This window comes from Cebus imitator, unplaced genomic scaffold (genome assembly GCF_001604975.1).
Source record: "Cebus imitator isolate Cc_AM_T3 unplaced genomic scaffold, Cebus_imitator-1.0 Scaffold235, whole genome shotgun sequence".
Lineage (NCBI taxonomy): Eukaryota > Metazoa > Chordata > Mammalia > Primates > Cebidae > Cebus > Cebus imitator.
The window spans coordinates 2,237,740-2,254,277 of record NW_016107550.1 but is presented as its reverse complement, the minus strand read 5'-3'; the positions used below and the strand labels follow the sequence as shown (position 1 = coordinate 2,254,277).

At 41.5% G+C, this 16,538-nt stretch overlaps 1 protein-coding gene across 3 annotated transcripts in view; it reads left to right on the top strand.

The window, feature by feature from the left end:
- The window catches only part of PSTK (phosphoseryl-tRNA kinase), a 36,900-nt gene extending 20,383 nt beyond the window's left edge, over window positions 1–16,517 (top strand). Inside the window, exons 1-6 of one of the 3 annotated variants that reach the window (XM_017497888.2) lie at window positions 5,543–6,234; window positions 8,596–8,887; window positions 9,127–9,325; window positions 11,853–11,928; window positions 12,423–12,516; window positions 16,296–16,517. In XM_017497888.2, coding sequence (XP_017353377.1) covers window positions 6,019–6,234; window positions 8,596–8,887; window positions 9,127–9,325; window positions 11,853–11,928; window positions 12,423–12,516; window positions 16,296–16,495 — 1,077 coding nt within the window. In that variant the 5' untranslated portion in view covers window positions 5,543–6,018 and the 3' untranslated portion in view covers window positions 16,496–16,517. Of the gene's footprint in view, window positions 1–5,542; window positions 6,235–8,595; window positions 8,888–9,126; window positions 9,326–11,852; window positions 11,929–12,422; window positions 12,517–16,295 lie in introns of those variants that run through there. The other 2 variants (XM_017497889.2, XM_037727628.1) reach the window with 2 other exon arrangements.
- The last annotated feature ends 21 nt before the right edge of the window (window positions 16,518–16,538 follow it).

The window sequence follows — 16,538 nt, the reverse complement described above, 5'->3', positions numbered from 1 at the left end:
GTGGGTTGCCCGGGGAAAGCACTCCTGCGGCATGGTGAGGGTGCTGGTAGGGGGTGGGTGGTGCCCCGGAGGCAGGAGCCCCCAGGCCTGGCCTGACCAGACCCAGAGAAACAATCAAGAGAGGGAGCAAGGAGGTTTGGAGAAAGCAAGGCACGGTGCCTTTTAAAATCTGGCCAGCCTGTGCTATTTAGAGGCTGGGTAGAGCCTGCAAAGGCAACCGTGAGTGTCCAGCCCAGCCGCACCCGCACCCACAGCTGCTATTCCCGCAGCATGTAGTGCGGCGATTCTCCTTACCAGACTTAGGAGAAGCTATAGGACAGAGTTTAGCCAGTGAAAGGGGTTTGATTGCACTCACTGCTCCAAAGTAATACAGTCTCTTACTCCGTTTCCTCCTAGCTGGCTCGCCACAGATGTAACTGGGGGATAGAAGGTGCTCACTGTTCTCCGATCGGATGTGTCTTTTTCCAGGTCCTTGGGCTCTCACTCACCCAAGAATGGGTAGGAGACCCTGGCGGGGTGGTGATATTGTTCAAGTAAATATCGGACCCAAAGAGTTTTGCAGAAAAGAGATTTATTAGGCAGAGAGAGAGAAAGAGTAGAGAGAGAGAGAGACAGAGAGAGGAAGTTCCAACGCCGTTGTGGGAGGGGATCCCGAGATGGAGTCCGCACAGGTAAGGGGCAGGGGGACTTTTAATCTGGGAGTTACTCCCACCCTATTCAAGTCCTTGTCCCATGAGAGGAGTTCCCTCAAACTTCCACTGGAGTGATTGATCTTCAACTTTGGTATCAGATTGGCTGTCCGGCCCACAGCAGAGCTCCTCCTTCCAGGGCTTTTCACGGGCTTTTTTTTTTTTTTTTTTTTTGAGACGGAGTTTCGCTCTTGTTACCCAGGCTGGAGTGCAATGGCGCGATCTCGGCTCACCGCAACCTCCGCCTCCTGGGTTCAGGCAATTCTCCTGCCTCAGCCTCCTGAGTAGCTGGGATTACAGGCACGCACCACCATGCCCAGCTAATTTTTTGTATTTTTAGTAGAGACAGGGTTTCACCATGTTGACCAGGATGGTCTCGATCTCTTGACCTCGTGATCCACCCGCCTCGGCCTCCCAAAGTGCTGGGATTACAACGGGCTTTTTTAAACAAAGGAAGCTCACTTGGGCAGTCTACCTTTCCTGCACACAGGAAAGTTAGACGACGAACTCTAGGCTCCTGGATAGGGGGGATGGATAGAGGTATGGTGCTCAGAAGTTCTTGCCTTTGAAACCACGCCCCTTGTGGACTTGGGAAGAGAAGTTAATACAGTCCCTCATGAGGGCTCTCCCCTTATGAGTAGATGAGTGCTTTTATCATGGAAGTGGGTTAGTTACAATGGGAATGTGTAAAATACATCAAGCCTTTCACAGGAGAGTAAATATTTACAGCCTGAAAACTGAGGGAACAAATGAAGAAGTGTTCAACATCATTAGTGATTAGGGAAATACAAATCAAGAACACAATGATTTTTTATGTCCATTAGATTGGTAAAAATCAAAATCAAATGTTAGAGAAGATGTAGGTCTACTGGATTTTTAAAATAAAATATTAACAGGAATGTAGATTGATGGAATCATTTCAATAAATATTGGTATTATCTCCCAAACTTTAAAAGTCTAGCAATTTTACACCTAAACATATACTCAATAGTAATTGTTGCCTACATACAACTGGGGACACATACAAGAATGTTTATTGTAGTACCATTCACAATAGCAAAATTTTGAAACAACCATAATGTCCACCAACAAGATGAATAAATTATGATATATTTACATAATGAAATATTCAGCAAAGTTGCGTAACTACATCAATATACAGTACTATGGGTGACTCCCAGTAATATAAAGTGAAAAAAGTTACATCTTAAAAGGTTACAAGTAGCATACTATTTTTGTAATTTTTTTAAACATAAAAAATAATTTTCGGGACTATACGTACGAAAAGGGGATGAACGTGGGATTTCAAATGATGGTTATTTGGGGTGGATGAAAATGTGTAAATTTCATTGTAGAAATATTAATGTATTTGATTATGTATTTATGTATTATGTATTAATGTATTTGAGTATGTATTAGACACCCAGTGATTATAATACATGTAATGTATTATATGTATTGCCCACTAAACTCCAAAGTATTACTAATTTCAAACTACATCTGGATACAGTGGTTTCAGTTAAGAGATTATTAATCTATAGAGGTCTGGAATGAAAGGGAGCAATGGAGATATATTTTGAAGATAAAATGGAGGAGACTTGCAGATGAACTTGAAGAAGAGGGAAGAATCAAGGATGACTACTAGGTTAGCTGGGCAAATGGTAGTGTCCTTTCTTGAAATGGGGAATAGGAATGTGGACTACATAGATTTGGGAGGGTATTGACATTGATCTGGTATTAGTAAATAATCTGGACTGATCTTGATGTAATTTTCAAATACTATTTCCCTGTACATTCCTTCTAAGCTGCCCTGACTCAGAGATGGCTGTGAATCTCTGGTCCATTTTCCCTCTGTGGATAGATAAGAGTTTCTAATTCCTGGCTCAGTTTTTTCTTCTGTTGCACACAGGCTCTCTTGGTAGGGAGTAGGCCGTCACTAGCCTCTTCCACAGTCACTCAGCCTCTGTTGTTTCCACTTAATTTGCCCACCAGGCTGCTTCTGACATAAAGGTTTTTTGGAACTGTCAGTCCACCAAACGTATACTGAGCTCAGAGAGAACAGTGGGAGCTGTGACAGTTGCTGGCCTGGGAAAAAGACCTCTGCCAACAAGGGACGATGGATATGTCTTAACCCATTTAATGTTAAATAATGAGCCTCTAGAAAATACCTGAGGCTCATTAGTTTACAATGAGGCTTATTTGGCTCATGATTCTGTGGATTGTGTAAGAAGCATGGAGCCAGCATTTGCTTCTGGCGATGGCCTCAGGCTGCTTCTACTTGTCATGGAAAGTGGAGAGCCTGCATGTGCAGAGATCATATGGTGAGAGAGGAAGCAAGAGGGAAGATGCCAGGCCCTTTTAACAACCAGCTCCTTCACAAGAGTTAACTCAGAATGGATCATAGAACAAAATTTAAAACACAAAACTATAAGACTAGAGGATAATATAAGAGAGAATCTAGAAGACTGGGCTTAGTGATTTTTTTTTTTTTTTATAAAACACCAAAGGTATGATGCATGAAAGAAGTAACTGGTAAACTGAGCTTCATTAAAATTAAAAACTTCTGCTTTCCAAAAGACACTGTGACAAGAATGAAAAGATAAACCTCAGACTGGGAGCAAGTGTTTGCCACAGGGATCTTGTAAAGGACTGTTACCCAAAATATACAAAGAACACTAAAACTCAACAATAAGAAAACAACCCAATTTATGGGCAAAAAGAAGATAGGCATAGTGATACATGCTTGTCATCCCAGCCACTCAGGTTGGGGATTGCTCAAGCCCAGGAGTTTGAAACCAGCCTGGGCAATACAGCGAGATCCCATCTCAAAAGTGGTAAATAAAATAGGCAAAAAGATCTGAATGGCACCTCACCAAAGAAGATGTACAAATGGCAGTTAAGCATATGAAAAGGCTGTGCATGGTGGCTCACACCTGTAATCCTAGCACTTTGGAAGGCTGAGGCATGAGTTTGTTTGAGCCCAGGATTTCAAGACCAGCCTGAGCAACATAGGGAGACCTCATCTCTACAAAATAAAAAGTAGTCCCAGCTGCTCAGGGGTCTGAAGCAGAAGGATTGCTTGAGTCTGGGAGGTTGAGGCTGCATTGAAGCATGATGTGTCTCCAGCCTGAGTGACAGAACAAGATTCTCACATAAAAAAGAAGAAAAGAAAAAAGATGCTTAACATCATATGTCAGTAAGGAAATGTAAACTAAAAGAACAATGAGATACCACTACACACTTATTAGAATGACAAAAATCCAAAACATTGACAACACCAAATACAAGGGAGAATGTTGAGCAGTACGAAGTCTCATTCATTGCTGCTGGGAATGCAAAATGGTACAGCTACTTTGGAAGACACTTTGGCAGTTTCTTACAAAACTAAACACTCTTGTATGATATAGCAATCACACTCCTTGGTATAATATTTACCCAAATGAGTTGAAAACTTATGTCCACACAAAAACCTGCACATGGAGGTTTATAGCAGCTTTATTCATAATTGCCAAATCTTGGAAGCAACCGAGATATCCTTCAGTAGGTGAATGGAAAACTAAACTATGGTACCTCCAGACATTGGAATATTATTCATGGCTAAAAGGAAACGCACTATCAGGCCATAAAAAGACAGAGGAGCCTTAAATGCATATTACTAAGTGAAAAAAGCAAATTAAAAAGGCTGTGTAAACTACGATTATATAATTGCATATTGTTCTGGACAAGGCAAAACTAGAGACAAACACACAAAATCTATAATGCCAGGGTTTAGAGGAGAGGGAGGATGAACAGGCGGAGCACATTGTTTAGGACTGTGAGACTATTCCGTACTGATGGATACTTGTCATTATGCATAGCTAAAACCTACAGAATGTACACCAAGAGTAAACCCCAATACCAATAGTAAACTATGGCCTTTAGATGATAATGATGTGTTAGTGTAGGTTTATTGATAATTGATTATAACAAATGTATCACTGGTGAAGGATGTTGATTGTGGGGGAGGTTATGAATGAGGAGGGGAGGGAGTTTATGAGAACTCTACTTTCTGCTCAATTTTGGTGTGAACCTCAAACTGCTCTAAAAAATAAAGCCTATTCTTTTTAAAAAAAATACATAACCAAAGCAAAAATAACTATGATAAGAAGAAAAAAAAAAAAAGGTTGCCCGCAGGGGTTAAAAGGGTATGGGTGTGGAGGATGGGAGACAAAAGACAGTGGAGCCAGGCTCCGTGGCCGATACCTATAGTTCCAGCCACGCAGGAGGCTGAGGTGGGAGAATCCCTTGAGCCTAGAAATTCGAGGTTTCAGTGAGCTATGTTGCACTCCAGCCTGGGTGACAAAGCAAAACCCTGTCTCTTAAAAAAGTGCGGGAGGGGCAAATTAGGACGAGGGACCTTATATTGGACCAATAACAAAATGTCATGAAATGAAGAGTGAGTTTAACTCATTGCTCTTCACTTTAGTACAAAAGGAAAATGAGATTTGTATGTGCTTTGTAATCACAAATTATATCAGCTTTACCAGGAGGTTATTGGTCAGATTTTGACCCAGTATTCACTGATTCTGTCCTCAGGTGTTCACATTTTGAACATACTCTTTACAGATAAGGATTTCTCCCCTAAAAAATAAGGTTAAAACTAGAATCTGAATTCAATTTTCTACAACACACCCGCAAACAAAAGAAAAAATTATTTCATACCTCTCCATAGTTTACTATTACTTTTTAACACAAGCACATTGTTCTCTGCCTACGTGCACTGGAATTGACGTCTAAGGACGTGCCTTTCCTGACCATATTTCTTCACGCTTGCTGCCCACTGGTGGCGTGAGGGCACAATAACATGTTTACTTTGCCCTTGCACTGTTCACATCTGGGAACTGCAAAGGAGCGCGGTGGTCGGACTGTCAGCTTCGCCTCCTATTCTTTGATTTCCAGTAACTTATTTTCTAAAGATTGCTGGAGGGAAAGGCTCAACGTCTCTTTTGGGATTTTCCTAAGCAGAACAACCTCATCTTACTAAAACTGAGGCGCCAATCCTGCTGGCAACTTTCGGCAGACAGGGTAATTCTATTTGAAGATTAATCCTAACGCTGGAATTCTTTGGGAATGTCCAGGAGCTAGGAACGCAGCGCCGCGGTCTCCTCAGCTTCCAGTCCTCAAGAGCAACTGGGGGTCAGTGCAGCTGGTGCCGCGGAGGCCGCACGGAAACTCAGCCGCGCCTGTTCCTCCACTGCGCCGGCAGGCGGCGGAGACGCTGCGCGTGCGCGCTGGGGAGACGGTGGCTCGGAGACAACGCTCGCAGACTCTTCCGGTCTGCCCGGGCAGCATGAAGACCGCCGAGAACACCAGAGGAACCGGCAGCGATGGGCCGCAGAAACGAGGCCTCTGCGTCCTCTGCGGCCTCCCTGCGGCAGGAAAATCGACTTTCGCGCGCGCCCTCGCCCACAGGCTACGGCAAGAGCAGGGCTGGGCCGTCGGCGTCGTCGCGTATGATGACGTCATGCCAGACGCGTTTCTCGCCGGGGCAAGCGCTCTACCGGCGGTCAGCCTGGAAGGGAGGGTCGGGGGAGCCCTCGCGTCTGTGGGTCCTGGGTGGTTCTTTGCCATGAGCCCCCAGTGCGCACTAGACCGTGCTTGATGTGGGAGGTGAAGTTCGAGAAAAGAGCTGGGTTAACATAGTTACTGCAGAGGGTGAATGAATTGGCTGTAGAAGTGTGTCATAAAGTAGTTACAAAGCCAACTGTGTTAGAACGACGCATTGTAGAGGCTTATCTGTACATTTGATGCATGTATATATTGAATATTCTATACAGTTGAGTCTTAAGACAGGGTTACGTTCTTAAGTCAGCGTGCAAGGTGGAAAGCCTCTGTAGTCAAATGCACTCTTGAAAATCGCTGGGGAAGTTTCTCCTTGGGAGAGGGAAATAATTTCTAAAACTTTAACATCTAGCCACGGGTGAATTCAGGTTTTATAATTTGAGGAACCCTCTTTAAGAAAAAGAATACAAATTTTAAGTAACAAAATTGTTGGGATCCCTCAGAACGATAGAAAGAGGCTGTACAAACACATTATCAGACCTATGAAGCTCAACCTTTGTTCAACTCAGAGTAACTCTGCCTCTGCCAGCTTTGGAAAAGATGGCTGTTTCTTAGTTGACCACCGGAGGAAATAATGGGCTTGTATTTACGGACCAACTTGTATGTTCCAAGTACATCTCGTTAAGCCCTCCTCTTCTCACACTCAGCACGGTGAGATGTATCCTCTTGGAGAAGCATGTGGAAACTGAGACTGCTTGGGGAAGAGCAGATACATTGGTGTCTTTCATCTTATGCTCACTCTAAATATTCTCTGAAATATTCTGAAATTTAAACATTTTTATGTTTGTTATTTAGTGCCTGATGTAGATGAATTGACAAATCAAATGCAAATGTTATCTGACTCCACTCTCTAAGTATATATACAAAAATACAGTACATTTGGTACATGGGCTCTTCAGCAAAGTGTATCTACTTTCTCATTCTTGGTTAATTGTGAAGCAAGTGCAGTGTCAAGATAGCACAGGATTGACTTCGATGATAGTATTTTCACCACTTGGGAGAAAGCTGAAAGTTGTCGATAGGGATTGTTGTATTGCTGACTTCCCCCTCACTTGTATTATGTGTTTTTTTCACTGTTTTCCTACAAAGACTATGGGACTCATCTCCTCACCTCTTAGGAAGTGATATGTTTCCGATTTAGTAGGTTTAGCTGATGTGTTTGTTGTATGTAGTGTAATCTCAGTGAGGTGGTAAGGCATGGGCAGACAAGTGAGAGTTCTCACTCTCCTGTCCTCCTGTTTTCCTTCCAGCTTAGATTTCTTAACTATGTCAGGACCACAGTCCTTGACCAACACAAGATTACTTGTATTCTCCAGCTGCTTATTCCCCTCAGTCTGTTTCCTCTATCTTTCCCCATCACATACCAACTTATTTGTTAGCATGAGGTCTTCTTGACCCACGGCCTTGATTTTTGCTTGTTTGTTTGTTTTCTTTTCTGTTTTGTGATGGAGTCTTGCTCTGTCGCCAGTCTGGAGTGCAGTGGCACAATCTCGGCTCACTGCAACCTCCACCTTTCAGGTTCCAGCGATTCTCCTACCTCAGCCTCCCAAGTAGCTAGGTCTACAGGCACACCCCACGATGGCCAGCTAATTTTTGTATTTTTAGTAGAAACGAGGTTTCACCATGTTGGCCAGGGTGGTCTTGATCTCTTGAACTTGTGATCCGCCCGCCTTGGCCTCCTAAAGTGCTGGGATTACAGGCAAGAGCCACCGTGCACCTAGGGACTTTTCACCTGATCTTTTTGCTGTCTACTACCTTTCTCATTTCAATGGAAAACCTGCATTGTTATATCTTAGCCAGACTATTTTGGCAGGATGTTGATTTGACTCCACCATTCTCCTGGATGGTAAATTCTTTCATTTATTTCGCTCATTCGGTCTTTCAGTCATTCATCCATTTAATATACATTTCTGGAGCACCTGTTAGGTGCCAGACCCTCTGCTGGAGGCTCAGTATACAATGGACAGTGATCTAGCAGAGAGAGAAGAGTACAAATGCTTAAACTGTGTAAGCACTGCTAGAGTGGAGATATATGTACAGAATGGGGTGTCACGATGGGCAAGGGAGAGGCTGAGCTGCCTTCTGCATGGTCGAGTCTGAGATTTACGCAGCACTAGTATCATTAGTTTTCCAGGCAGAAGGAATGGTATGTATATGGAGGCATGAAAAACCAGGTGTGTTGGAGAACTACAATTGGTTCCATATCGTGAGCTGAAATTTTCATATGGGGCAGGGTGGCAGTGAGGCCAGATGACCAATCTCCCTAATGGCCTAATAAGAATTGCAATTCTTTGGTCTCTTGTAGCCATCCCAGTGGAAATTGCTTCGACAGGAACTGTTGAAGTACCTGGAATACTTCTTGATGGCTGTGATTAATGGGTGTCAGATGTCTGCCCCACCCAGCAGGACTGAAGCCATGTGGGAAGATTTTATAACCTGTTTAAAGGATCAAGATCTGATATTTTCTGCAGCATTTGAGGCCCAGTCCTGCTACCTCTTAACAAAAACTGCTGTTTCTAGACCTTTGCTTTTGGTTTTGGATGACAATTTTTATTATCAAAGTATGAGATATGAAGTCTACCAACTGGCTCGGAAATGTAATTAAAACATTTTTTTTCTTACACATGGAGATACTTACCCGCATATCAAAAACACTACTGTCTTCAATGAGAATTTAACTTGATTAGGAGGTTATGTAGATGTACTTAATTTTAAAAGCTGGATGTTCAGTATTGCAAATGGAGTTTTTCTTACTATAATTGTCATAATTTGATACATGTTTCTTTCATATTTTGGAAAATATACCAGTAATTCTGTCATTTTAAACTGTTTTCAGATTCATTGGGCTTTTGCCAGCTCTTTTTAGATTGTCCTCTTGAGACCTGTTTACAGAGGAATGGCCAGAGGCCACAGGCACTGCCTGCTGCGACCATCCGCCTGATGGGAAGAAAGCTAGAAAAGCCCAGCCCTGAGAAAAATGCTTGGGAACACAACAGCCTCACACTGCAGAGTCCAGCGGGTGCTTCAGGGGCCAGGTATTCCACTCAAAGTCATCCCTCCCTGGATGCTGCCCTGTGCCAGGTTCCAGGGTCAGTGCTTTATTTGTATTGGCTTAGTTAGACCTCACACAGGCATTGGAGAGAGATTATTTCCCCCTTTGTCTGGAAGCCAAAAGTGAAATGGGAAAATTTAGTTTGTCCACCGAGCTTGTAAATGAGAGCTGAGATTTGAACCCAAGTTTATTTACAAATGTCTGCTGTTAACTGTTAGGATGATACTGTCTTCCAGTGGTTGGTGCAGGGAATTCAAAGAACACATCTTTGATTCTCTTTTAAAACAGTCTAAATAGGTTTTCTGGTAGTTTTCTTATAGAAAGAAATCTGTTAAAGAGCAGAACTGGTACGGGTCCTAATTTGCCTTAGAGCTCACTATAGTTACATTGCTTTTATGTATGTGAGGCTTGTAGGCTATGCTGTCTAATGCATTTTATACATTATGTATGTCTTGAGAGTTGTAGAGCAGCATATTTCTAGCAGAAATTTTACTGGCAATGGAAATGTTCTATATTTGCACTAACATGGTAGCTGCTAGCCACGTTTTGACTATTGAGCCCTTAAAAGTAGCTAGTGCAACTGATGACCTGAATTTTTTGTTTAACTTATTAATTTAAACCCAAATAGTCTCATGGTTATAGTGGCTATTGTACTGGGCCGTGCAGTTCTAGAGGTATATTCCCCACATTTCTTTAGTTCCTGCATATTGTCCACGGGGGATCAATATCAGCTCACTGCAGCCTCGGCCTCCTGGGCTCAAGCAGTTCTCCTGTCTCCATCTCCTAAGTAACTGGAACGACAGGCCCACACTGCCAAGCCCAGCTAATTTTTAAATTTCTTATGGTAACAGGGTCTCACTCTGTTGCCCAGGCTGGTCTCAAACTCCTGACCTCAAGCAATTCTTCCAACTTGGTCTCCCAGTAATCCCCAAATTGCTGGGATTACAAGCATGAGCTACCACCCCAACTAATATTTTCTTAAATTTGGGGTTACATTGGGAACAGTGTCTATAATTCCTTTGGAAATTCTTTTTAGGAATCTTAAGGTTATAGTTCCCTTAAAAATATATTTGCTATGCTTTACCCCTTTTAAGACCGTAAACAAGCTGGGTACAGTGGCTAACACCTGTGATCCCAGCACTTGGGAGGCCAAGAGGGGAGGATCACTTGAACCTAAGAGTTTGAGGCTGCAGTGAGCTATGATAATGCCATTGCACTCCAGCCTGGGTGACAGTGAAACCCTGTCTCTAAAAAAACAGACCAAAGAGAACAAAAGGGCATGGATATGAAAACTAGCTAGTGATCACTGACTAAATAGTAAAACTCAAATTTCTCTCCCAGCTCTGAACACTTTATATGTATGGTCTCATTCAGTCCTCACAACCACACTTTAAGGGGAGAAACTATTACCCCCATTTTATAGATGCCATAACTGAGACCCAGATAAGTAAAGTAATATACCCAGATAGGAAGTGGCAGAGCCAAGATTTGGACCCAGTTGGATCTCACTCACTCCAGAACCTCGGCTCTTTTCAGTGTGAGGAAGATCATCTTGAGGTTGAGCTTTAACTTGATGAGCTCACTTGCTTAAAACTTTTTAGTGCTACTCCTGTAATCTGAGTAAAATTCAAACTCCTTACCCTAACTTATGTGTTCTAAGCCAGATTAACTCTCCAACGTCATATTCCACCCATCTCCCTCCTTGCTTCTTTTCAACCTTCTCTATTGCACGAACACCAAGAGCTTGTTCTTGCCCTGGGGCCCTTGCGCTTGCTGCCCCCTCTGCCCTTCCCACATATTTATACTTGACTGCCTTCACTGACCATCCTAACTAAAGCAAGGAATGTTAGCTGGGCTACCCTGTCACTCCTATCATTGGCACATTATCATCTTCTCTCGCTTAGGTACTTACCACCGTCTGAAATTCTTCTTGCTTTATTTTACTGTTTTTCTGTCTCTATTACATTATCAACTCTGGAAAAGGCAAGGAATCTTGCTACACCCCCAGCTCAGCATGTAGTTAGTTGCACAGTATTTTTCATGTAAGATGCTCAATAAATATTTGTTAAATGAACGAATGGATTCTACCTGAAACCTTCATGGACCCTTGCTCAGTGTGGAACTTTGCTCATCCACATCCGGTAAATAAGCGGGAGACAGAAAGTAAAGACCAAGCATCTTCGGGAATAAAATCGACCTCTGGTGGCCCCCAGTTCAGCCTTAAGAGGGGAAGGGGGAACGACTTTTCAAAACTTTTTGACATGAGTCTTAGGAAATTTCGGTATTTAATGAGGGGTCTTTGACTTATCATTGGTTTGAGCTACAACAATTGGATTTTCTATATGGAACCTAGCTTCTAAATCATTTAGTTTTTTTCCTTTTGTTAAGGATCTTGGGTTATAGCCATTTCATTCCTCTATAGTTCAGTTTAGTATTCATAAATACAAGTTCTTTAAAAGTCAGATGTTCAATATAAGGATTTATTGTATTTTGTCCCATTTTCTCTGTAGCCTGGAGGTGACTGATTTATTGCTCAGTGCTTTGGAAAATCCAGTAAAATATGCTGAGGACAATATGGAACAAAAGGTAAAGCTTCCAGTGTAGATTTAATGAAAATAAGAAGGAACAACTTTTTGTAGGAAGATTTTTAGGGCGGAATATAAAATGTGAGTGAAACATGACGTGTTGCCACTGGCTTGGCCTCTCACCAGCACTCACTGCCAGCAGCTGATGCTGGCTGGCCAAAGCCGATCGTTAAACTTTCAGAAGTTTTAGAGCCTGTTGATATTTTATTGGTAGGATTGTTTTCACCACAGAAATTGGCAAACATTACAGATAGGTCTGGGTTTTTTTTTACAGAAAAGTCATTTATTAGACATTCACCAGCATTATCACCACCTAGCTGGAACCCAATTTAACACTGGATCCGATTTGTTTGGACTCTCTTGTAGGGAAGAATAACAAACAGAAAAGCTACTTAAACGTTTCTTTTAGTCCCTTCAAATACATGTGACCTATGCTTTAGCCATTTGTTTTATAAAATTATGTGACTTCTAAGTAACAATGTCTGTATTACGTAGGACACAGACAGAATTATTTGTTCAACAAACATTCTTCATACAGCTGATGTGACACTCCGAAGAATTGTATCTCAGACAATGAAGGAAGCAAAAGGTATGATGTGTCAGTTACATGTTTAGTTGGTAAGATTGTGACTTTCTGCTGCCACTGTTATTCCTGACACTCAGAGTTTATTAGTTTTCAGTCATAAAAGTTCACATCATGTTTTCAGTTTAATTATGAAATTTGACTAAATATAATTAAAAATTCTACCTCTGGAACTGAGTGTTCATTCAACAGATTTTTACTGAGTGGCCTTACTATCTAGGCTTTACCCTAGATGCTGGGGAATCGGCAGGGAGCAGAACATTCTAATAAGGAGACAGACAAAACATAATTACATGAGTATACACCCATGCTCCGAAGAAAATGTAGGGTAAGGCAGTGTAGAGTGATGGGAGGATTTGTTTTTAAAAGGGTAGTCAGGAAGGCTTCTCAGAGATGACATTTAAGCAAAGATGTGAAAGAAGAGAAAGAACAAACCATCCAGGTATCTAGAGGACCATTCTAGGCAATGAACACATCAAGTGCAGAAGCCCAGAAGCTGGCTGTTTGGAATGTTACAGAATCTAAAAGAGGCCATTGAGCATGGCGTGAAGTAAGAAAAGGGGAGAGGTAGTCAGGGGCCAGGTGTCAGATCAGCATGGAATTTGAATAAAATCAATGTATTTTAAACTTGAATTTATATAATAGATGAAATATGTGGTAACTATAGTTTTATACAATAATTCCATTAGGTTTTGAATACTGTATTGCCGTATTTAAAATTGTATCTTTAAAAGCCAGCAACTAGCATTTTCTGAGCACCTTTGTATATGTTAAGTGCTTTACAAATATTGTTTGTAATCTTCACAGTCCTATAAGGTACATGTAGTTTTACAAATGGGGAAATGGAGGTTCATAGAGGACCAAGTAACTTGTCCAAGACTGAACAGCTACTAGATATTTAGGTAACCTGGGGTCCAGAATTATATCCAGTTCCACTCTGAGCCTCCCATTCTGCTCCCCTGCATCATCATCATTTATTACCTTTATGAAAGCTTAGAACATTGGAAAAGGAAACAATATATTAGCCATACCGTTTTCGAACTTTTATAAAACCATGTTGTATAAGTTGATTTTATGTTGTAACCCAGTGTATAACCCAGTACACGAACTCATGTGTGGAAACAAGTTTCACAAAACACCTTCACATGTTTAATGAACTCTATGTTCTACTTGATTTCATTTTAGAAAAACACCAATTGCCACTTACTAATGGGTTACAATGTAAAGTTTGAGAAACAGAGGACCAAAACAGAAATGGCATCATTATTAAAATAAAAACAGAGCCAGGCATGGTGGCTCACACCAGTAATCCCAGCACTTTGGGAGGCCGAGGCGGGCAGATCACAAGGTCAGGAGTTTGAGACCAGCCTGACCAACATGGTGGAACCCTGTCTCTACTAAAAATACAAAACTCAGCCGGACATGGTGAGGCACGCACGTGTAATCCCAGCTACTCAGAAGGCTGAGGCAGTAACGAATCGCTTGAACCTGGGACACAGAGGCTGCAGTGAGCTCAAATCATGCCACTGCATTCAATAAATTTAGTTAGTTAGTTAGTTCCAGGAGTTCTCACTCAACCATTTGCCTTTCTTCTTTTCTGCCTATAAAATGAAATGAGGTCCTGAGGGGTTGTCGAGAATAGGGTTATGCCCAATTCACTCTTATATCCCAACCATTTAAAAACATACAGATAGGCCAGGCATGGTGGCTCCTGCCTGTAATCCCAGCACTTTGGGAGGCTGAGGCGTGTGGATCACGAGGTCAAAAGATCAGATCAAGACCATCCTGGCCAAGATGGTGAAACCCTGTCCCTACTAAAAACACAAAAATTAGTTGGGTGTGGTGGTGTGTGCCTGTAGTCCCAGCTACTCGAGGCTGAGGCAGGAGAATTGCTTGAACCCAGAGGTGAGGTTGCGGTAAGCCGATATCATGCCACTGCACTCCAGCCTGGAGACAGAGCAAGACTGACTCTGTCTCAAAAANAAAAAAAAAAAAAAAAAAACAACACACATATATATTTTTTAGGTGAGGGGAGGTAGTAGTAGTTTCTAGACCTGAGCTTAATTAAAAATTCAGTTCCCCTACCATCAAGAAAGTAAAAAGACAACCCATAGATCGGAGAAAATATTTGCAGACATATATCTCATAAGGACCTTGTATCCAAAATATATAAAGAACTCTTACCACTCAATAATATACACAACCCAATTTTTAAAAAAGGCAAATGATCTGAGTAGACATTTTTCCAAGGAAGATATACAAACAGCCAGTAGCCACAGGAACACATGCTCATCATGATTAGTCATCAGAGAAATACAAATCAAAACCATAAGACAGCACTTCACACCCACTAGGAGGTCTAGAATTAAAACGTTCAAGTGTTGTTGAGAATGTGGAGAAGTGTCAGATGGTACAGCTGCTTTGGAAAACAGCTAGCAGTCCCTCAAACATACAGTTAGCATGTGACCCAACAATTTCATTCCCAGGTGTATACCCGAGAGAGATGAAAACATGTTCACACAAAAACTTGTACACAAATGTTTATGGCAGCATTATTCATGATAGCCAAAATGTGAAAATAACCCAATGTCCATCAGCTGACAAATGGGTAAACAAAATTTGGTGTATCCATACAAGGAAATATTATTCAGCCATAAAAAGGAATGAAATGCTGATATATGCTATACAGTATGGAATAACCTTGAAAACGATGCAAAGTACAAGAAGTCAGTCCCAAAAGACCAAGTAAACATATACTTCCAGTCACATGAAATGTCCTGAACAGGGAAATCTTGAGACAGACAGTGGATGTTTGGTTGCCTAGAGATTGGGGGTGGGCAGAAGGGAAGGGGGTTAGGAGGATGATAGCTAAAGGATGTGGGTTTTTTGTTTTGGAGACGGAGTCTTGTTCTGTTGCTCAGCCTGGAGTGCAATGGCACGATCTCGGCTCACTGCAAACTTCACCTCCCAGGTTTAAGCAATTTTCCTGCCTCAGCCTACCGAGTAGCTGGGATTACAAGCATGTGCCACCATGCCCTGCTAATTTTTGTATTTTTAGTAATGGAGGGGTTTTGCCATGTTGGCCAGTCTGGTCTCAAACGCCTGACATCAGGTGATCCGCCTGCCTCAGCCTCCCTTGGTGCCGGGATTACAGGCGTGAGCCATCAGAATATGGATTTTTGAGAGGATGAAAATGTTCTAAAATTAACTGGTGATAGTTGTACATATCTGTAAATATATAAAAAAAAACACTGTATTATAGAGATTAAATGGGTAAATTGTATGTGAATTATATCCTAATAAAGCTAACAAAAAAATAAAATTCAGCTTCTCGGTAATACTACCCATGTGTGGCTAAGTGGCTGCTGTATTTAATGCAGCAGATATAGATGAGGTCCATCATTGCAGAAAGTTATGTTGGACAACTACTGTTCTAGGCATTATTTACCAGGTTCAAAACCAAACTGTCATCTTCTGTTTCTGCTTTTTTGCCTGTCTGCTTAATTCAGGAAGGCAGTAAGTCAGCTGTCTTGATTTTTCTTGGCAACAACAAAAAGTCCCTTTCAGATTAATCTCTTCTGCTCACGTTTCCTAGCAAGTTAGTTAAATCTGACTTGTTTCAGATGATTTGACTATCACATTATGACCTTTTGTCTATATATTATACCAACTCAGTTGTGATTGTTTATAGAATCTGACTGGTTTAATCAAATTAATTTCCTAGTGTCATTAGACACCCCGGATTACTTTAATTTACACCAGTAATTTGAGAATATCTTTTTTAGATGAACGAGTGCTTCCTTACAAATTGAAGCTTCTAGCAGAAGAACTTAACAAGCTCAAAGCAGAGTTTTTGGAAGACCTAAAACAAGGAAACAAAAAATATCTGTGCTTTCAACAAACCACTGATGTATCAGATGTCATTTCTTTTTTTCATTATGAGAAAGATAATATTGTACAGAAGTATTTTTCAAAGAAGCATTAAAATTTCTTAATTGCCAATCAAATGTCTCATTTTGGTAACCTTC